The sequence below is a fragment of the Gastrolobium bilobum genome, unplaced genomic scaffold (genome assembly GCF_033153095.1).
Source record: "Gastrolobium bilobum isolate Gb01-03AN ecotype WA unplaced genomic scaffold, APGP_CSIRO_Gbil_v1 utg38240, whole genome shotgun sequence".
Lineage (NCBI taxonomy): Eukaryota > Viridiplantae > Streptophyta > Magnoliopsida > Fabales > Fabaceae > Gastrolobium > Gastrolobium bilobum.
Genome location: NW_026896106.1, coordinates 41727 through 65434, shown reverse-complemented (window position 1 = coordinate 65434; position 23708 = coordinate 41727). Strand labels below are relative to the sequence as shown.

Sequence of the window (23708 nt, the reverse complement as noted above, 5' to 3'; positions counted from 1 at the left end):
CCTACGAGCAAGAGAACACTTAATGGCATGGAAACCATCCGAACCATCTGCTAGCCTAGCGTAATGTAGTCTGTACAGTGAATAAAAACTCAAGGCAAAAAAATACCTTCACCTAAGACTAAGATAATCTTTTCGTGAAAACAGTATAATCTATTTCAATTATCAGGAATAAAAATACATACGTGATTATATGTAATAGAGGCACAATTCTAAATAAGTTGCCGACAAAGCGGCGATTTATCATGGTGCAACGATCCAATCCTAAATTGCACCGAAGCAACGAAATATTCTAACCTGAGGCAGGTAAACAAACCACAATAAATGTGAATGACTTCATAAGCTTTTTCTGTAATGTAGATTCCACGAAGCAATCTCTTGTTATTCTCATCGAGAATGGTAAGTATTAAAATTAAAAACATCTATTCAATCTTTTCACCAGATTATCTTAACATATCTACTGCGAAGACAACATATTTGATTGAAGTCTTGCCAAATCTACAATGAAGACCAAAAAGTGCTACAATAAGAACTGTGATATTGAAGGTCGTTCTATTCAAAACTAGTCAAGTATCAAAGTGAGTTACACTGCAAAAAGAACCACATCATGTACTACTAACGTGCTATTTAATACAAACAGATAAATGTCTTTCACAATCAGACATTCCGGGATTTATTAGTAAAAGAAATACAACACTATAAATCAGACCTAACCCCACTACGCAAACCTCTTTCTGTTATCAACACATTACACAGCGTTACTCTTAAAGACGGAAAAAAAATGGGGAAAAAAAAAAAGATAACTTCTACTAAGCAAAGATCCATGGATCCTATCGAGTGAGATTATTTACCCTCAGCCATCTTCCTGCGTATCTCATGAGCAACATTAAAAATGCCAAGCGTTGGCTGGTTGCAGACAAAACACTTCTTATTCTTAGCATGATGCTGTCAATAAAAAGAACAGAAAGTTAGACATGATTAAATAGAAATAAATGAAGCATTACTACAGTAGACACGTCACAAGCATAAACCAACACATCCTTGTGCTTATGCCCAAAACACAAAAATAAAAGAATACCACATAGTATTAATTATGACTGATAAATCTACAAATCTTTCAGAGATGAATAATCTAATCAACCATATATTTTATAACAACTGAAACCAAATATAAACAAACTAGAATGAGTAAATAAAATCTTAATTATAAATAGAGTCACATAATCAAAACACTAAATAGCTTCAAACTGTTACCAATTGAAACTTATTTGCAACAACTGTAAGGCTATACCTTCAATGCACAATGCTCACAGAAGAAGTGCTTGCACTTGGTTACAACAGGATCAACAAAAGGCTGTCTACAAATGAAACATGCAAATGGTAATGCATCATCATCTTCTTCATCAGTCAAATTAGCACCCTCCTCATCCGGATCCGCATCCTCGCCTGCAGCCAATCTCATCTTTCTTGCTTTCTCAGCTTCTTCCCATTCCTTCTCCATCTGCCACCCAGACTTGTAATCCCCTCGATCATGCATAAACTTGCATGCATCCCCATACCCACAGTAACCAGTCTCCTTGTAATCCTTACATATGTCAGGCTGATAATCAAATCTTGCTGAAACTCTTATATGAGCTGAAGCCCTGAGAGGACCATGTGCTCCGCCAGCTTTTTCACTAGCAATTGTTTGCTCCCTACGAAAGCCAGCCTTGTGGTCTTTGTAACTGTTCATTCCCTTATATAATTTTCCATCTTCAGAACTTGTGCCTTTTCCCTTCAGGCTCTCCACTGCTTGCTTAAGAGCTCTTTCACGGATGGCACGAGCATCTTTTGAAAACTCAGTTTCAGTCTCCAGAGTTGCTGTTGCTTTGTTATCATGTTGAACTTGAATCTCTTTGGAAGACTCAAAATGAAAAACTGGTTTCCCAGACTCTTCACTTGGTTCAGCAGATGCTAAGCTTTTTGAGGAGCCCGAGGAAAAGTACAACTTATTGTCAGGCTTCAAAGTCTTTTTCTGAATATGCAGCAAAGAGCTTTCATTGTTTGAATCCTCCTCGTCATCTTCATTATCAACAGCACGCTTCCTTAAATTCTTCTTATTAACCGGTTTTCTGAAGAAGCTACACACTAAAAATAAACAAAATATAGCAAAGAATAAAAGAATTGAAGATAGTAACAAGCACAAAAGCAGAGAGCAAAGGCAAAGAAGATTAATGTAAAGACAAAGATTTAACAAATTATAGATAAAATAAGCAGACATACCTTGTTCAGATTGCTGGGTTTCAGCAGATTTGGCGAGTTCATCAGAATCTGCCATACTTAGAATTTGATTTATGCAGCAGCTGTCACAATTAAACATCCGAATCAAAATGAGAAATAAGGCTAGACCAGATTTATGAATCAATCGTAACGAATTGAAAATTTTCTAAGTCCTAAGCTGACCAAACGTTAACAGTCTGAGAAAATCTACACAACAGAAAATTCATAAATTGCAGAAAGGCCCATTAAATAAATCACATTCTGTACAAGCATAAATTAGGGGAGGAAAAGAGGAACTTTAGTCACAGCAAGTTGAGAGAAAGAATGAAATATCAGAGAGGAGACATATATTAGTAGAGCTACTTAAAATCGTGACCATAGAACAGAGATGCACCAAACACAGATACAATCATAAATGCACACAAATTTCAGCAAGTGGTATGCGTAGGACTCTGTATAAGTATATAATAATAGTGAACTCAATGAGTATAATCAACAATGAAAGCAATAATGAACGAAAATAATAGTTTCATATCAATACATTGATTCTCCGAATAATCGGACCATAAAAGTTCCAAGAAAGAAAGGAAAGGGGATGAACCGTACAGAGAGCAGAAATGAGGCTTTCAAATCGCGTGAAGTGAGACAGAGGAACCGTGAAGAAGAATAAAGGTCGGTGTCGGAGAGGTTCCAGTAGAGGACGAGTTCGTCGATGACGGCGAGGTTGTTGCTTGCGTGTCTTGGTGAAACCCGAGAAGATCTTCTTCACATCGCTCTTCGCCTTCTTCTTTATCAACCGGCCCAGTTTCGTGAAGAAACCGGCCTGACCGGGCGAGCACCTGAACCGGGTAGAACCGGATCTAGAATTAGTGGTTCCGGTTCGATGAGGGAAGTTGAAGAGAGGATAAATTGCGAGCATTGAGCATGGGCATTGGGCAGCAAGCCAGTCCGCAATACCGTTAGCCTCCTTGACGAGCGATAAGGGTTTTGGGAAGATCTGACATGACAATATGGATTGAACTCGACACGTCAACCCGTTAACTCGTTAAAATAGGGCGGATTGGGTTACATAATTTAATCCATCAATTCGTCTCAACCCGTTCCGTTGAGTTGTGGGTCAAAACGGATTGGTGGCGGGTCAGCCCGCCAGGTCAATTTTTATTTTTATTTTTTTACTATTAGGTAGTTTTTTTTTTTTGAGTTTTTATGATATCCAATTTTTTTGTTATCTTAGTATTTTCTAGAAGAAATATAGAAGAAAAAATTTATTTATAACAAAGGTATTTATGTATGGAAATAAAAACAAGTTTGTAAAGAATATCTGACTAAATATTAACATACATTTTGACTTAAGATTAAAAAAAACTAAGGAAAATGTGATATGAAAATAAATAATATTAATAAATAATTATTTATTTTTTATTATTTTTTATTTTTTATTTTTTAAACGAACACCCACCAACCCACCATAAAATGAAGCGATGTGAGTTGAGGTTTTCAACTCAAATTCAAGAGGCGAGGCGGGCCAATCCACTTTTGACGGGTCGGGGCGAGCCGATCTTTGGGATTGGGCAGGAGGTTTAAGACTAGGGTTGATTTACTATTACATCTTATTTTCCACCTTTTATTTGCTATATAAATTAAAAATTATTCTTATTTATATTTTGGATTTATTTTTTCTAAAGTTACTTTAGATAACTTTATCCAATGTTCATCGAAACGACATCGTTTTAGAACGAAAATCACGATGTTTTTATACTTTTAATTTATTTCAAGATTATAATAGTCTTTATCATTCTAATTTTTTAATTTCAAAACGACGTTGTTTCGATGAATATTAGATAAAATTGTCTAAAGTAAATTAGATATTTTTTTCTTATATTTTATATAAAAAACTATTCTTAACTCACATTTTATCTGAGTTCATTCTCTAATGTTAATCTTCAAAATTTACTACTACTAAGAATACATTAAAATTTAAAAACTTTATAAATATATGATTGCGAGAAGCATTGCCTCATGAAAGATGAGCTATTATTTTATGAAAATGGGCTGGATCATTTCTCTCGACAAGGCCCGTTAACATTCACAAAAAAGGCCCATTAAGAAAAAAAAAGAGATTTGCCCTCCCTGTTTCTTGTTTCTCTTTCTCTGCTTGTTCTCTCTCTCTCTCTATCTTTCTTCCCAGATTCTATCATATCACCCTCTGTTTGCCAATAAATTTCGCATTTCAAAATCCTTAAACCATCACAACACTCTCAACTTCAACACCCATTCTCTTCCTTTCATTTGTATTTTCTACCCTCCATCAATCCCCAGCACCACTCTCCCCCTCTCTTTCTCTCTCACCCAAGGCCTGTTTTTGATCGGTGCCCAACTCCCCTTAGCCATTGGATTTGATGCCCAGCATCTGTTCCCAGCATTTCCACATTTTCCCACTACGCTCCTTCCATCGCTGTTGGTATGCCCCACACTTGAACTGTTTTGGGAATGGGATTCACCACTTTCCATTAGGGTTTTAATCATCTTAACTAGTATTATGTTGATTTTAGAACTTAATTTTTTCAGTTCCATATTGTTTTTCAGGTTCCCCCTTTCCGGATTCATTAACTATTGTTCTCGTATTTTAGTTCATATTTTTAAATAATCGATTTTTTTATTTTTATTTTTTGCTCTTTTTTTGGATTCAGTTATTATTATTTGCGCACTCTGAAATTGTTTAGGGTTCTGTGTGTTTGTGTTAATTTGGGAAAATACCTACCATTGGTTACGTGGTACTTTATTGCTCTTGCCATTTGTTTTTACTTCAGAGGGAATAAAAATGCTTAACTTTGTGTTGTTTGTTCTGCACTAGAAAATTTCCCTTCGGACGAAACCAGAAAGGTTGTCATGTGTTGCTTTTGTCAGTTCCATTAGTTGTGTGGTGGTGTATTGGCTTGGGTTGGTTGGTTTACTAAGAAGTATTCGAACGGAAAGCTTAGGCTTGCATGGGCGAGCATGAGCCACCAAGTGGGATATTGCCAAATGGCCTGTTTCCCAATGAAGCCGCATCGGTGATGCGAGTGCTTGACATGGAGCGGTGGTTGAAGGCTGAAGAAAGAATTGCAGAGTTAATTGCCTGCATTCAGCCTAATCCACCCTCTGAGGAGCGCCGGAATGCAGTTGCGGATTATGTGCAGCGGCTGATCATGAAGTGCTTCCCTTGCCAGGTGGGTCTTATGTGCAGAAACAAATATAATCTATATCTGTTCTGAAATTGTGGATGATTGTTCGGTCAAGAAGTTTAGATTACCATGCACTATTTAGCTGCGTTATCCTATGATATGTAATGAAGATAGCTAGGATTACGCATGACTATTTATGATTACAGGTGTTCACCTTTGGATCAGTACCCCTCAAAACTTATTTGCCTGATGGAGATATTGACTTAACAGCATTCAGTAACAATCAAAATCCGAAGGACGCATGGGCACATCAGGTTCGTGACATGCTCGTGAATGAGGAAAAGGACGAAAATGCAGAGTTTCGAGTCAAAGAAGTTCAGTACATCCAGGCTGAAGTAGGTTCTATAATGACAAAGCATCTTTAAAATTGTTTGCAGTATTAATTAATTAATCATGGGTATAAAAAAAGTTTTGAGGTGTTATTGTGGAAGTGATAAGACTTTAAGTGGTCGTGTAGAAGCTCTAGGTCATTAACCTGATAATGGATGAGGTCAATGGATAATAACCATGAAATACAAATTTTTAAGTTGTATTATATGACTCTGATGAAAAAGGACTGGTTTATTATGAAATGTTGACCTTTACCAACTCATATGACTTTACTAGGTAAACTATTGCTAGCTCGAACAACCCATAACTTGATTACTAAATATTTTAAACTTCAGAGTTTTGGTCAAAGTGTGTTTAACATGTATTCAAAAAAATGTAAAAGTCAAAATATTGAGGTATAAGCTAATTGTTTTATAATTCTTATTAGCTGCCTGGCTTAAATTAAGCTTGTCTTAGACAGTTAGTTTTTCCTTTGTTTTTTGGCCATCTACTGGTATTGTAGAATTCGTATTTTACATTGTTTTTCTTCATATTTACAGGTGAAGATTATAAAGTGTCTTGTTGATAATATTGTGGTAGATATTTCGTTTAACCAGCTTGGAGGATTGTGTACCCTTTGTTTTCTTGAGGAGGTAATTTGGGGAATCACAGAAGTCTCATTGCATCTTTCTCTTTGAATTTTGACCTTGATACTTGATGCTACTTTTTCTAGTATTGACAAGAATTTTATTTTTTCTGCTGTAGGTTGATAGTTTGATTAACCAAAACCATTTATTCAAGCGTAGCATTATACTTATAAAAGCTTGGTGTTACTATGAGAGCCGTATACTTGGTGCCCACCATGGACTCATCTCAACTTATGCGTTAGAAACCTTGGTTCTTTACATATTTCATGTTTTCAACAATTCCTTTGCTGGACCACTTGAGGTAGCAAATAATTAAATGTCTTTTCATTTGTGTTTTTTAGGTGATCCAATTGATTTAGTGTTTTGTTTGCTTATGTAGGTATTGTATCGGTTTCTGGAGTTTTTTAGTAAGTTTGACTGGGATAATTTCTGCGTAAGCCTATGGGGTCCAGTACCCATTAGTTCGCTGCCAGATGTGACAGGTAATTACAATCTGATTGAAGATCCGTTTTTAAATAATTATATAGCTCCATCTTGCTCATTGTTTTCCTCCTTCCCTCCGTCAACGTATTCCACAGCTGAACCTCCTCGGAAAGATGGTGGAGATTTACTGCTTAGCAAGTTATTTCTTGATGCCTGTAACTCAGTTTATGCTGTTTGCCTTGGTGGCCAAGAAAATCAGGGGCAACCCTTTGTTTCCAAATATTTCAATGTTATTGATCCTCTGCGTGTCAACAATAACCTTGGGCGAAGTGTCAGCAAAGGTGTGCTCTTGAAATTTGGATTTGGTTGATTTTATGCATTTGTATTACTTTTTCTCAGATTATAATTTGGACCGAGTTGGTTTATGTGCGGATCTGATTCTGTTACTAGGTTTTAATATGACAAGTGAAGCATTTAAAGAATTAATTAAAGATACATTTGAGCTATTGTTACCATCTTTGAACCAGCATGCATCTTTTTTACTTTATTTTGGTACCCATTTGGGATTTGAAAAATTAAAAAAAATTGAATCTTCAATATATTTTTCTTATTATGATGAATGGTAAAAATTATGGGAAATTTATGCATACTGGGGAATATTAGCTCTTTATGGCTGGGATTATTCTTGTATTGATATTAGTAGGTTATTAGTTTCCCTGAACTATCTGTCTGCATTGGTTATGGCTAATAACTTCATTTATGATATGCATGAACCAGGAAATTTCTTTAGAATACGCAGTGCTTTTTCTTTTGGGGCCAAAAAGCTGGCTAGATTGCTTGATTGCCCAAAGGAGGAATTGTTTTTAGAAGTCAATCAGTTCTTTATGAACACTTGGGACAGACATGGAAGTGGGCAGCGGCCTGATGCTCCAAACAATGACTTATGGAATTTGAGGTTATCTAGTCAGGACCAATTACAGGGGTCTGAGAATCTCTGGAAAAATAGCCAAAAAATTGACAGTGCTTCTAATTGTGAATTTCAAATCAAAGGGGCACATGCTTCACAAAGTGGTCTATCTCACCACCATAATTTGTCCTCTGAAAGCTCATCTAAGAGTAGTGATGTTTCTACAATACCTCATTCTTATGCCAACCACAATAATGCAAGGACCTTTGATCAGGTCCGAAGGGAAGCTAATTGCAATCAAGGTGCTCATGTTGAGAAAGGTAGAAGAAATGTTAAACCTGATAACCCCCTGGGTGATGTTCCGGGAAGGTTTTTATTTGCAAGAACACGTTCTAGTCCTGAGCTGACTGACTCATATGGTGATGTTTCTTCACAAGGAAGGCGTACAAGAACCCCAGAAAGTGGGAAAGGCCTAAATTCCTCCACAAAGTTAGAGAATATTCATAGGAAGCATCTTGATTCTGACACGGCTGTAAGTTATGGTGTTAGAATTGACAATTCATCTGCTAGGCACATATTGTCTCATCAAGTTCTTGATAGTGCTACTGATTCAAACAATGGTTCAAGTAGTTATGATGATGAATCAGGCTCTGGTGTCATGGGTGAAGAGTATGCATCTGTTGCAGCAGGAGGTGGAACACACATGATGCATCAGGAGGAGCAGGATCTTTTGAACATGATGGCATCTACCACAGCTCAAGGTTTCACTGGTCAGGCTCACATTCCGGTGAGTTTAGCTCCAGGTCACCTACCACTTCCATTTTCACCTTCCATTATTGCGTCAATGGGATATGCTCAGAGAAACATGGGTAACATTCCCTTGATCCAGGCTTCTTGGGGTACTAATATGCAATTTCCCCATGGTTTAGTCCCTTCACCATTGACTCCATATTTGCCTGGCATAGGATTGACCTCAAATCCTGAAGATTTAACTGAAACTGGTAATGAGAATTTCAGTTCTGTTGAAACGATCCCAGCAGAAGCTGACAATGATTTCTGGCATGATCAAGAAAGGGCTTCTACTAGTGAGATTGAAGTTGATGATGGAAATTTTGAAATGCTTCCAGATGATAAGCAACAGTCAACTTCAGGTGGTTATAACTTTGTCCCATCATCTCATGATGGCAGCTCTAGTAATTCTGCTAGACTTCAGCCAAAGTTTACTAAAGAAAACAGAGGTTCAACAAGAGAAGAGCACAAAGATACTTCTCAATATCAAGATGGCAGAGGAAATGACGTTTATTTTGATGATAGAATAGCAAATTCTAGGTTGTATGGTGCACCACCTTCAAGTTCCTTCAGGAGTAAGACATCTTCTGGAAGCTCTTGGGAAGGATCATCACCAAAATCGTCAAAACCAACCAGGGATAAAAGAGGGAAGAAAAATACTCCCTCAGTGTCGTCTACTGTTTACGGGATGGGCAAGAATGCCTCAGATATTTCATCTAAACTAGAGGATGATGAAAACAGACAGTGGACTTCTTTGTCAACTGTGGCATCCGATATGTCAGAAAGAAGCACTGGGTCACTGGCTGTTACTCCCATGCATGTTCCAAGGCAGCAATTATCTGGTTTTGAAGCAGCTCAGACAAGTGGATCAGAGTCTCTGTTACCCATAGCTCCAGTGCTTCTAGGTCATGGCTCTCGCCAAAGAGCAATTGATAATTCTGGGGCTGTTCCATTTACATTCTATCCTACAGGGCCACCAGTACCATTTGTTACGATGCTTCCATTATATAATTTTCCTACTGAATCTCCTGATACATCAGCAAGCAGTTTCAATGTGGAAGAAAGGGTGGATAACAGTGATTCTGGTCACAATATTGATCCATCTGAAGTATATGACCAACCTGAGGTGTTGAGCCCTTCCAATTCTATGAGAAGAGTTGCTGTTGTCTCATCAGAGCCCAATCCCAATCCTGACATTCTTAACAGTGACTTTGTTAGCCATTGGCAAAATTTGCAGTACGGGCGATTTTGTCAAAATTCTCGCCATCCTCATTCAGTTATCTATCCTTCGCCTGTTATGGCACCTCCTGTTTATTTGCAGGGCCGTTTTCCTTGGGATGGTCCTGGAAGACCACTCTCAGCTAATATGAATCTTTTCACTCAGCTTACAAGCTATGGGCCACATCTAGTACCTGTTGCTCCTCTCCATTCAGTTTCTAATAGACCAGCCAATATTTACCAACGGTTGGTAGATGAGATACCACGGTATCGAAGTGGGACTGGAACTTACCTGCCAAATCCTGTAAGATTATTTTCTGAGAAAGTTAGTACTTTGTACAGTAATTTGTTTTTTCTTCCTGCAATATTAGTGTGCGTGCATGTTTGTGTGTACTAAACTAAAGTAGTGGTTCTATTTCTTAACCTATGGTCAGTCTGCTTTCGGTGCGTGCATGTTTGTGTGTACTGATTTTATTACCTTACATTCCAAATTTATTTCAGAAAGTTTCTGTTCGGGATCGAAATTCTACAAGTACGAGAAGGGGTAATTACAACTACGATAGAAGTGACCACCATGGTGACAGAGAAGGAAATTGGAATATGAATTCAAAATTGCGAACAACTGGGCGTGGCCATAATCGCAGCCAAACTGAGAAGTCTAACTCAAAGCCAGAAAGGTTGGCAACAAGTGAAAGCCACGCCGAAAGACCATGGGGTTCACACAGACATGACTCCTATATTTCTCACCAGAATCACAATGGTCCTGTCCGCTTAAATTCCTCACATAACAATTCTGCAAATGTGGCTTACGGAATGTACCCTCTACAAGGCATGAGCTCCAGTGGGGTCTCATCAAATGGACCAACAATTCCATCTGTTGTAATGTTGTATCCTTATGATCATAATGCTGGCTACAGCTCACCGGCTGAACAGCTTGAGTTTGGATATGTGGGACCCATGGGTATCTCAGGTGTCAATGAACTATCACAGCCGAATGAGGGAAGTCAATCTGGCGGAGCATTTGAGGAGCAAAGGTTTCGTGCTGGCACTGCTCAACAATCCTCACCAGATCAACCCTCTTCACCCCAGGTTCCAAGGTAGTTGGCTTTTTCAGTCTCCAACATACCATTTTTGCTTAGGAGAATAACTAAATGAGTGTAGCAGCTTGCACATTGATTTAGTCCTATTATGTTTAGGGTGGTTAGTGTCAGTATTTAATCTTTCTAAATTTGCTGCTTGTCATCCCCTCAATCTTTTAGAGTCCTATCATTTTACCCAAAAGATGTTTTCACTATATAGGTCAAACTCCTTTGCTGAAGAAGTGTCTTGTTTATTTTAATTTTTTTGGAATTTATGATGATTTAATTGGACTGCTTTATGAAGTCTTAACTGAATTTTATGACTTTTTAACAGGGGGCTTTAATTTTATTGGCATATCAGTGGCCAGGGGAAATTATCAAATGAAAGAGGAGGATTGTCCTCTTGCTTATCAAGACCAGGCAGGGGGGAATGTAAGCGGCGAAAACTATGATGTGAAACCCGCCCTTTTCAAGACATTCTTGTTCTCACCCCAATCTTGAAAAGAAAGAACTTAGCTCTATCACTGATTCATCTTTCTTGTGAAGGCCCCTCGTTTGTTCCCCCTGCCTCTTGCATGTACACTTACAGGTGATTAACCCACTTTGTTTACATTTTCCCATCCAAGACCCTGTTTAAGGATGATGATGAAGAACCGTAGTGGCTAAGAGGATGCAGTATTCGGTGATTAGTTTTTCATTTGAGGTTTGGACACAATTGTAACCCAATCAAATTACAACACTGGCTTAGGTTCAGAAATTTAACCATGTTACATTTTTGTCAGCTTCTCTCTCACACAATGTCGTAGCGTAGGGCTTCTGTTTTACAAGATGCAGTAGATCTATGTTGAACTCTTGAAAAATGTCAACAGTGTAACAATAACATTGTCAGAAAAATAATATTAGATGTCATTTGCATGTGGCTTCCTCCCAATCTGCACCCTCTTTCTAAGGAAACCCGTGACTGAATTCAAACAATACTAAATACTGGCCATGACTCGAGCCGGAAGATGGAAATCAGTTCTACTATGTAACAGATGAGTGTCCCAAATCCCAATAGTTTGATATGTCAAACTATGAATAGTGTAAACATAATCTTAAACAACGCAAATTTCTCGTGAAAACGGGCCACTCATGAATCCTTGTAATCTTCATTGTTTGTTTTTGGACTAAGTATAGGTGCAAGGTCGGTCCCACCTGCATGTGGGGTCCGCCCCACATTTATGTGTCTTAGGCTGGCTTTTTGACTCTTATAACTTTTTATTATTAATTAATTACCGATTTGACCTTGATTATAAACTATTTCAAAAATTTAACCTCCTCAAAAAACATAACACCAATCTGCCCCTGTTTGACCGTTGACCACCAAGCTTACCCGGGTACACCCCTCTCTACCCGGGTATTTTTTGAAAATTTTTGTCTACCCTGGTAGAGAAGAGTGTACCCGGGTATTGTTCTTCGCACCTGAGAAATTGCTTGAATTATTTACCCGGGTAGAGAGGGGTGTACCCGGGTAAATCTTCGACTACCCATTTGGTACTTGCTATAACTGGAGCAACTTGTAGCTGATGGATATAAGAACAGATGAATGGTAAGATCGGTTGAGAGTGAGATCGGATGAGATCGACTTCTTAGATCGTAAAATCCCACCGTTCCGGAGATTTTGAAAAAATTCAGAAAACTGAACCCAGAAACCATTGAAGGGACTCAGGGGAGAGAGATAAAGGAAATGATTTAATAACGACATCTTTACTTGCAAGCTGACAATTTCTTGTTGACAGGTTTGGTGTGTTGTGGATTTACATTGCCAAGCTCTTCTCTTTCTTGCTAGGTAACCAAATGTTAGATCTCATCTTAGTTTCAAAATCGATTCGACGGTGATTGTGAGGACGAAGAAGGGGTGGTGTTCACGTTGCTCCTTTTTCCTCAAAATCAAATAAATCATATCTGTTCTTATATCCATCAGCTACAAGTTGCCCCAGTTATAGCAAGTACTAAATGGGTGGTCGAAGATTTACCCGGGTACACCCCTCTCTATCCGGGTAAATAATTCAAGCAATTTTTCATGTGCGAAGAACAATACCCGGGTACACTCCTCCCTACCCGGGTAGACAAAAATTTTCAAAAAATACCCGGGTAGAGAAGGGTGTACCCGGGTAGGCTTGGTGGTCAACGGTCAAACAGGGGTAGATTGGTGTTTTGTTTTTTGAGGGAGTTAAATTTTTAAAATAGTTTATAATCAAGGTCAAATCAGTAATTAATTAATAATAAAAGGTTATAAGGGTAAAAAAGCCGTCTTAGGGTAATAGCACCGCCCTTACGGTCGATATTAGTCAATATCATGTGTGCTGTTTCTTCATTAACATATTTCCTTATTAGCCATCTAATTGATCGAGGTGATGTCTTTAATTTATGCAAAAATCAAATAATGAGAAACTCATAATTTAGGTATCTATGGGTTGAAGTCGCTACTCGCTAGTAAAAGGTTTCTCCTACAAAAAAATACAGACACTGTGAAGAAAGGAGATAGAAGTTGACATGTTGTGGTCCTCCCAATAATTTCTCTAATAAGTTTAGCTAAAGTTGGGTTCCCTCCGTTAGTCGTCAAAATACAAATGGGCACCACGATTGATGTGCCATCCATTCAACTTTTGGCATCTATTTTCTGAGAATTGGATCTTGTGTGAACTCATGGTTTTCTAAGTTGTCTGAGCCATGTGCAACAAAACTATCTCGTGGCATCTATCAAATTGGTTGTCCTTTTAAGGCAAGGCTATGATATACATATATGTCTTCTCTGTTGCTAGTGGCCATATAACAGCACCACACTGTCTGATGACTGCTATCATCTAAATCACAGCGAATTTTTGTGAAGACGACCCTTGACTAATTCATCTTTCAAACTTTGGCCCTTTCTATTTTTATATTGCAGCAATTTTGGTATACAAATTTTTAAATTTACATGTCACAAAGAAGCTTTAATATCATATCATGAAACTTATATAATTAGAAGAAATTGGAGGGAACAAGGTTGCTGAGTTAAAAAAAAAAAAAACATAACAAGAGATAGAAAATAGAAATGAAAAGGACATTTAGTTAAGAGCGCTAATTCTTAACTATTTAGTAAAAGATATGATATTTATTATTGGGAATCAGTTCAACTTCAAATTTTAAGATATTAGAAAAAGGAAATATTATCTCTCTTCTTGTTAAAATATAAAACCAATTATGAATCTTCCCTGCATAGCAACTGAGCTTTCAACTATTCCTTGTTCTTATTTGTCCTTGACTGTAATCATTGTAAAGATTTTTTTTTTTAATTTCCTTTTTTTTTTTTTTGGTTAAAGGAAAGGGTTGATGCACCAGTAGGCGGTAGTGATATATGAAAAGTATCCGTATTGACAATGTTGCATGCACATTTTAGAATTTATTCATTTTTCATATTTGATGAAATGGGGAAAATTTATTACTAAATATTTAATAAGCCTAACCATAGATCTCGATTATGGGATATGAATAAAATAATTAACAATTAAGAATTTAACTTGTGTATACTAATAACGTAAATGAATTTTATAGAAACATGATCATTTATTGTCTTCATTTTAATTCTTTTTTTTTTTTTTTTTGAAAGATTCTTCATTTTAATTCTTGAAAAATAAAGATAATTGTAAATAATATATGTTAAATAATTAATGATTACTATAAAACTTCTTTATATTGATAAAATATATCAATTAAATTTATAAATTAATGTTGTTTGGATTAACTTATTTTGAAATTAAAAAAATGACAACTTCTTAAGAAATAGATTGAAATATTGATAATTTTTCAATATTTAAACTAAATCAAATATGGAATAAAGTCTCTTAATCAAAAAGTTGAAACCGTAGATATTGATTTAAAAAAAAAAGATTGTGGTAGCTTTGCTGTATAAGTTCGTTCAGTTGTCACCCCAGTCTATTTTTTTATAATTTTTTTCGTTATTTATTTGAAAAGCCCGTTACCGCCTCATCATATAAAAAAACATTTTTGATACTTCCGTGATGTCAAAAAATTGGTATATCATTTATTAAAATGGAAAAAAAAAACTCACCAAATATATATTTATAATTTATTAAACTAAGTGTATTTTTATGAGTTTAATTTTTTTTATTTTTGCTAAAGAAAAAATTTATCTGTCACACTCACATAAAAATAAGTCAATTTCACTAATTTGTTCTCTCTTTCTCTTTACAATGAGACCTATTTATTTTTATGTGAGTGTGGTAGAGAAATATTTTATGCAATAAGAGCAAAAATATTTTCTCCTTTTTTATTTTATGTAAACAAATATCTACCACAAAAGTATTTAAAAAATGTCTCCTTATAAGGTTTAAAATTTCTTATATTATAGGAGATATCTCATCTACACATAAAAATGTGTGAGTTCCATGTAAGGTTATCTGAAGAGAAAAGAGAGAAAGAAAAATTTGAATCTCATATACTCTTATATTATCTTCTATAACACGAGAAACTTTAAATCTCTTGTTATATACATTCATATATCACAAAAGAAAACATTAAATACTTTCAAAATTTTAACTACACTTACTTTTATAGTATAATTTGTAGATGAATTAATTATAGGAATGTAAATGAGTAGTTGGTTACTTAGGACATACGACTTGGTCAATGTCAAGATAAGTTTGACTTAATATATTCATTAAAATAAAATAGACTCAAACCTTTTAAAAAAACTCGTTTAGAAAATTTGTCATGGACCTACCTTCATAAAGCCTTGCCTACAAGTTTTTGGATCGATTTATATTATATTATTTATTATAATTAAAATAATATAAAATAAATATTTAAATAATTTTAATTAATAAAATAATAGTAAGATGACAAACTTAATTTGGCTAATAAGGTTATGTCTGACATTTTGGTTTTTTAATATATATCAGTCAAATTTATAATTTAACTTATATCAAGCTAATAACTCAAACCAGACTCAAAAATATTTCACATGGATCTATCTTATTTATACCAAAATCTAATCGAACTCATCTTATTTGCACCTCTAAAATTGAATGTTGAAAATTAACCTAAAAATTAAATTAAATGGGCACATAGGAGAATACACTGGAAGTCGAAAGGCGCGAAAACGACGAAAGAAGAAATTAAGAAAACCAGTACAGGGCCCCATACTATGCACGGGAGAAGAATGGTCACTGTTTGTCATACCATCAGCGTTAATATGAAAATAAAATAAAATAAAGTTTAATTTTGATGTATTATAAAATTATATTAGGCACCTGCCCGATAAATCGATTAGAATATATTTAAAAAAATTATATTAATAATATAATTTTATATGTTATTAAATTTATTAAATGCTATAGTAACATACAATTAAATGACAGAAGAGTTGTTTTATATTAATAAGTGCATATTAAAAATGTAATATAGCATGTGAGTTGAGTAAGTAGAAGGAAAAACATATGTTCGATACTCTCTGGTATCATATTTGGAATAAATTTAAAATTTTAATCATGAATCTGCTCTGAATAAAATTACCTTCCAAAAAAAATATTTGTGATTTATCTAAAAAAATATTATTGTAATATATTCAATAAACAATTTTATGAAGCCAATTAAAAAAGCTTCTAGAATATCAGAACATACTTAACTTACGATCATGACCATCTAACCTAATAAAAAAATGTCACAGCTTTAGATCCATACATTGCCTTTTCATCTAATAATAATAGGTAGCCACATCATTATCTTCAGACTTAGCACTGCATGTTAAAACAAAAGAAATATGTTATTGACATCAATCTAGTTTTATTTTGCCTACTTTAGTTTTATATATATATATATATATATATATATATATATATATATATATATATCGATTATTTAATTAATGTGATTTGAGTTGGGTAAGATTATATGAGCAATAAAGATCTCCTTATCAAATTTTAACACAATTATATTTATAGAAATCGACTTAAACTCAAAATTACTGATTAAACGGAAACAACTCCTACGTCAATCTTTTTAAAACACTTGGTACGTGAAAACCCCAAGCATCTTAGTATTTAGAGTAAATATTCTTTTTGGTCCTCAGCAAATTTTATGATGCCCATTTTAGTCCTTAGCAAATAAAAAGGTCTATCATGGTCCCTAAGAAATTCAAAAAGAACTCATTTAGTTGAAATCATGGTCCCTGACAAATTCAAAATAGACCCATATTAGTCCCTCAAAAGGACTAAAATGGGTCCATTTTGAATTTCTTAGAGACCACAATGAGCCTTGTTATTTGTTAGGGACTAAAACAAGTATCATGAAATTTTCTGATGACTAAAAAAGATATTTACTCTATTTAAGAGTCTCTTCTTAGGTTGTTAGGTTTTCTCAGAAAACTTGAGCCCAAGTGGATAATTCACAGTGAAGTTGACCGTTACTTTCTACGTCAAGTTAAGGATTTTGATATGGAATATATTAAAGGAAAACTATGTCATTTTAAATTATGTAAAGTTATATTATTTTAAGTGAGAAAAAAAAATTATGAAAGATAATGGACAAAAACAAATGTGGATCTCATCATTTTGTGAGAGTAAAATGACACGAGTTGTGTCATTTAAAAGGATAAATATTTTTCCAATATATTAATACCTTCGTACTAATGGCAGATTTAAATTTTCTATAAAGGAGGCAAAAATAAAACATTAAAATTACAAGTATTATTACAATTAATGGGAGAAATAAACTACTGCAAAAAAATTTAGGAAGGGGCTAATTATTTATACTAATAGTCTATTATTATTAGAAATATCATTTTATATATTTAATAAAGTGTTCGTTTTTTCTGCAGTAAGCCTAATACGACATCGTTTTGGAGCGAAAATTATGATATTTTTATAATTTTAATTTATTTCAGGGTTTATAATTTTAATTTATTTCAGGGTTATAATAATTTTTATTGTTATAATTTTTTAAGATTTCAATATCAAAACTACATCGTTTTGGGAATAAATACAGATAACTTATCTGCAGTAACTGCAGAAACATTTTTTCCTTTAATAAATTGTAGGATATTGTAATAACCAATTAGGGTTACTACCAATGTTACTATCAATCAATTTCACCGTTAGATCGATTGTATTGATCCGGTTATATTTATTTTCATCTTTGTATGATTATATGATTCTTCGTATTTAATGTGAAAGCATCGTTAAATATGAAAAATCATAACTATATAAAGATGGAAAAAAATTGGTTTGTTCTTATCAATTGATGTCTTTTTTCCTTCACTCTCAGACAAATGGTTTGTTTTCTTTTAAAATATTTAAGTGATCTATTGCTTATTGATTTACAGAGTCTATGTACCTACAACACTAATATTTTTTGGTTATGCAATATGCATTAAATTTTGTTTTGATTTGTAGACAGAAACATCGTCTACTGAACCTGAAGCACCAGTATTATATGTTTGATTGATCTTTTGTTGGATAATGATGTATAATTTATTGTTTTTCATATTAAAATATTTGGAACTTGTATAATTATTTATTTTTAATATAAATTATAGATTTACATATATTTACCGCGTCATGCGATTGAATTAGTGATCCACTGGTTGAACCAGTGACCCAATGACTCAGTGCCTCGATCGGGTCAATAACTGGGTCAGGTTTAATAACATTGCCTTATATAGTGGTGTAGCCATGTAGGAATAGAGTGTGCAGTGAGTCCCAATAATAATGGCTATATAGTGGTGTGTTGTGTTTGAAACTGGGATCATCATTTTAAGTGATAATGATGAGATACGTAGTTACTTTTTCTTATGCTAACAAATGCGGGAATTTTTTTTTAAATATTACTATTTTAATAATTATATACGAAAATATAGTTATTTTGAAACTAAAAATGAATTTATTGCACTCTATTAGATATTATGTATAAGGGTAGTCTAATATTTCAATGATACTCTAAAATCTTCTCTTGCTCTTTTATATAAGAGCCTCGTTGTACAAATTAATTACCTAATCAATGAAATCAATATTTTTCATTTTCTCTCTTTTACCTTCTAACATGTATCAAAGCGATACCACCCTCCATGAGGGATTTTTCGTTGCGCCATTTTTTCTGGCATCTACTTATTTCGGTTGTGTCTAGCCGTGCTTTCTTTTTTCGGTTATCATCTCCAGCCGCATCTTCTTCTTCGGCTGCGTCTCCTTCTCATGTTATCGTCTCCGACCGTGTCTCATTCTCCGGCCGTTTCTGTTCCAGATCGTGGACAATTCACATTTGCGTTTTAATCTCCTCCGGCCGCATTTCTCTTATTTCAACTTGTCCTCCTCTTTTCCGGTCGTGTCTCCTTCTCCGGTCATCATTTATGGTCGCATCTTCTTTTTCGGTCGCGTCTCCTGCTTCTTCGATGACGTCTCGTCTCTGCCATTCCAGATAGTTGAAGTTTTCAAATCTGCGTTTTCTTCTTTTTCGGCCGCTCTTCGGTAGTGTCTATTTTTTCCTCATAAATGAGATGTGAAACTATATAAAGCTTAAGCAAGGTTCACAATAGAGTCAAAGGCATTGATTGTACGTTTCTATATGAGCTTTTTTTAGAATGAAATACTTTTTGGGCCCTCAACAAAAATTACGGAGCCTAATTTAATCCCTTAGAAAAAAAAGTTAATTTGTGATCCATCTGAATTCTAAAACAGACCCAGGGTAGTCCTTTTGAGGGACTAACATGGGTCTTCTTTGAATTTTAGAAGGACCACGATTTCGATTAACTAGATCTATTTGGGTCTATTTTGAATTTTAGAGGCACCACAAGTCGATTTTTTCTAAGAGATTAAATTGGGTCCCATAATTTTGTTTAAGACCCAAAAGGTATTTTATTTTTTATTTTTTCTACTAGGATGATGGATATAATAGCAAGAAACTGCGAATAAGGATGGAATGTCAACCGGTATAACAATATGGAGCTATTATGGGAGCTGGAGATACTAAGAGTCTGTTTGGATCATCTCTTTTTTAAGCTAGAAGCTATTTATAAATTAAGAGTGTGTTTGGATTGCCTTTAAAAAAAAGTTATTTTTATGCCCTACTTATTTTAAAAGTCCTTTTTATTAAAGTTAAAACTATTTAGATTTTTTTAAACATATTTTTTTTTTGAAAAAAAAAATTAGCTTTTGACTTTTGCTTTTTTGATTTTTTTTTATGACTTCTGCTTTTTTTAGAAGCACCATCCAAACGCACTTTAAAATAAAAGTGATTTTTTTTGGGGGGAAAAGTAATTTCTGACCGAAATAAAACTAATCCAAACGGGCCCTAAAGCTAAGAAAAAAGCTTAAAAAAAAGCTAAAAGCTGTTTGGTGAATATTTAAAATTTTTTGTTTAAAAGCTACTTAAAATGACATATTTCAACAAAACTCTTTCTCTCTCTATATATCTCTATAGCTCTTCATTTAAAAAACACACACAATAATTCAAGAAAAGTACATAAGAGCTTAGAAAAAAGCTCTTTCGATAAGCTTTCGACTTTTAATTTTTCTTTTTCATTATAAAAAAAGAGTTTTTTATTATAAGAGTTTTTCTCAAAATTTGTTTGGTCTAACTTATGCTTAAAAATAACTTTAAACTTAAAAAAAAATATCCAAACAAAGGAGAGAGATGTTCTCACTACCAAAATTTTCCAGTAACAATTTAATACCTATCTAATCACCGTTAGATTAACATTTTCTCTCTCTTCAAAAACTTTTTAACATTCTCTCTCTTTGATCCAATGGTGATGTGATTGGTAGTAAGAATTTTTAGTAGTTAGAATATCTTTACTCCCAAACAAATACTAAGTAAAATGAATAGTCTATTCAGACTAGACCATATAAAAAGGAAAGTGTGTATTGCTGAGTTGGTCAATAAGGATTTGATGAGAAAGGTTGGCAGCTGTGATGAAGCATGTAATGATGTAACACTTCATTACCTAGTAGCTTCATCCGCATGTATATAACAAGTTCATTTCGCATTGATGAGATGAGGTGTGTATGGGTGAGGGAATGAATATATAAAATGTGATAAAGACCATAATATTATGATGAAAACAGAATGAAAGAGCCTTGAATTAGGCCTAAAACCCTCCTCCGAAACCTAAGCAAATTACGTAAACATTAAAAATATAGAAACACACAGCTTATAATGGAAAAAAAACGCAACATAACACAACCATAAAAGAAAATATGTTCATGAGTACAAAAATATGAAATAAAATAAAATACACACAACATGCAATGACCGCGAAATGTATTAGTTAGATACTAATCATTCACCGACATAATATAAGTAACATAAGAATGTAGCATCATAAATCAAAGTAAAATAAAAAAACCCAAAATTAATTCTGAGTAGCACAGCAAGAAAATTCTGAACTTTAAAAAGAAATATTAGTTTTATCATAACAAAGCAAGAAAAGTCTTAACTTCGACTTCAATTATGGAATATGAATAAAATAATTAATAAATTAAAGTTTTAATTAGTATGTACTGTAATTACAAAAAAAATAAAATATCAGCATCTAATAATATTTAAATACATAATCATGTATTCAGTTGCAGAGCGAGTCTCTCAAGTCAACTAAGGCTAAATTTTTTTTAAATGATACAAAACACTAAAATGTGAAAAGTTATTTAGTCACGTTCTTAGTGTGGTTAATTTTTAAAATTTTAGCTAGGGCGAAGACTCTCCCCCCACAGCTAACGTGATTCTGTCCCTGCATATATTATCTTTATTTTAATTATTAAGAGAATGAGATGGTAAACATATTCATTTAACTTAAAAATTAAAGCATATATTATTTTATGTTCAGCGACTCCTATTTTATTTTTTTCTCCCTTGATTATTTGAAAGACTCATTAATATATGCCTTATCATATGTATTTATATTTCACAAAAAAATTAAGATTTTCCAAATAAATTCGACTGCACTTATTTTTACATAGTACAATTTTTTAGAATGGATTCCTTCATTTAAAGCCTCAAAAGATGAAATCATGTTAATTTTTAACACAATAGAATCAAATTTCTTATAAATTAAACGTTTAAAAAGTAGAAAAATAATTTTATCTAATACACATACGTAATTATATATGAATCTCATGTGTAGTCATGAAAAAAAAACAGAGAAAAACAAATATGAATCCATATACTTTTTTTTTTGATAGTTTGAATCCATATTTTTATGTTATGTATTTATATAAAGGGTTCATCTAATCTCATGTTACATGAGAAAAGATACCTTATGTTGTAGATACATATGTTGTAGGACCCACTATTTTCAAAAAAGGAAAAAAAAGAAAAAAGAGTGTCACGATTTTCGATGGGTCTATAGGAGATAAACTACTCTTATGTTGCATAAGAGTAGTTTTTCCCTTATATAAAAGATAAAATTAATTTTTATAACATGAGAAATAGTAATAACTAAAAAGTAAACTAAAAATTAGATTTGGCGGGCAATATTTACGGTGAAACGAAAGGCGCCAAACGACGAGAAGGGAAATTAATAAAACAAAGTTAGCGGGAATTTTGAAAGTCGTTCCTTTCAGACGATATAATCATTGTTTTTGATTTCAGATTCCAATGAAAACGGTCAAGCGTTCGCCACGATCAACCGTTAACTTCATGCCACGTGTCATTCCAAACAATTTTATTCAAATAATTAATTATTTATTTAAATATAAAATTATAAAAATATGTATAATTAATTTAAATTTATATATTTAAAAATGTAAAACATATGGATACTTAGTTTAAAATTAAAATATAATTAAAAATGCCAAGAAGAAAATATGTTGTTTTTAAAGATTAACATAGAAAAATATCAATCAATTTTAGAAAAATAAATTTGAATTTAATATAAAAGAAATAAATTATGTAAATGAATTAATTAAAAACGGATATAGAGTAACCTTGGCTCCAAATCTCATTGGTTGGTGTGCACAAGGAAACAAAATCTGTTACACGTGTTGATATTAACTGCGGCGATACTCTGGCTATTTAATTTGTATTTTTGGCGCTCATAATCAGGGAATTGTTTAATTAATTTAATTTAAGTATAGAGTTAATTCAGCGACCACAATAACTGAGTATTGAGCAATGATGCAATGCTGACGAAGAATGTTTTAAATTCATTCACGTGTCACCGCACGCGCAGCTCGTGAGCGGCTCAGAGTCACGAGCCATGATGCATCGCAGCCTACTCTATCCGTTTTTTCAATCTGAAAAATAAAAAATGTAGCAATCTTGAATTTTATGGATTTAGATCCTCTGACATGAAAATTCATATGATCATATTATATTATGTGAAAAATTATAATTATACAATAGTGAATTAGTTGTAATAATAGAAGAGAGAAAAAAAATATTGAAATAGATAATTATGAAATCATAACCATTAATTTATCTTTGTAAGATTGTGATTTTCCCACATGATCATATCATATTTTTTGCGTGAGATGTCCCCTTTCCGAATTTTATAGTTTTTGTAGAAATAAACGTTTTTTATTTCTTAAAAAATCTTATATCGTTGTAATAAATTCTTCTCTTAAATAGGTATTAAATTAGGAGAAAGGATATTCTAACAATTAAGTTGTGTTACTACCATGTTACTACTAATCAATTTTACCGTCAGATCGATTATGTTGATCCATCGGTTATATTTATTTTTATGGTCATGATTTCTCAAATTTAATACTTTATATTTATTTTCACCTTTATATGATTATGATTTCTTATATTTAATGTTTTCACTTTAAATATAAGAAATCATGACTATACAAAGATGAAAATAAATATAACCGTTAGATCAACA

General features: G+C 33.5%; 2 protein-coding genes across 2 annotated transcripts; one reads left to right on the top strand and one right to left on the bottom strand.

Annotated features, from left to right (window-relative positions):
• Window positions 1–548: 548 nt before the first annotated feature.
• On the bottom strand, window positions 549–3245 carry LOC133297823 (zinc finger CCCH domain-containing protein 1). The gene is made up of 4 exons (XM_061497032.1): window positions 2863–3245; window positions 2260–2339; window positions 1289–2124; window positions 549–942 (listed from the first exon to the last, which is right to left on the bottom strand). The coding sequence occupies exons 2-4, from the start codon at window positions 2312–2314 to the stop codon at window positions 841–843; spliced, it is 993 nt and encodes a 330-aa protein (XP_061353016.1). The 5' UTR covers window positions 2315–2339; window positions 2863–3245; the 3' UTR covers window positions 549–840.
• A 1231-nt stretch (window positions 3246–4476) lies between these two features.
• Window positions 4477–11777, top strand: LOC133297819 (uncharacterized). Its single transcript, XM_061497028.1, has 10 exons — window positions 4477–4717; window positions 5111–5465; window positions 5627–5815; window positions 6350–6442; window positions 6555–6737; window positions 6816–6918; window positions 7015–7200; window positions 7637–10077; window positions 10275–10870; window positions 11187–11777. The coding sequence occupies exons 2-10, from the start codon at window positions 5244–5246 to the stop codon at window positions 11194–11196; spliced, it is 4023 nt and encodes a 1340-aa protein (XP_061353012.1). The 5' UTR covers window positions 4477–4717; window positions 5111–5243; the 3' UTR covers window positions 11197–11777.
• Window positions 11778–23708: the final 11931 nt, after the last annotated feature.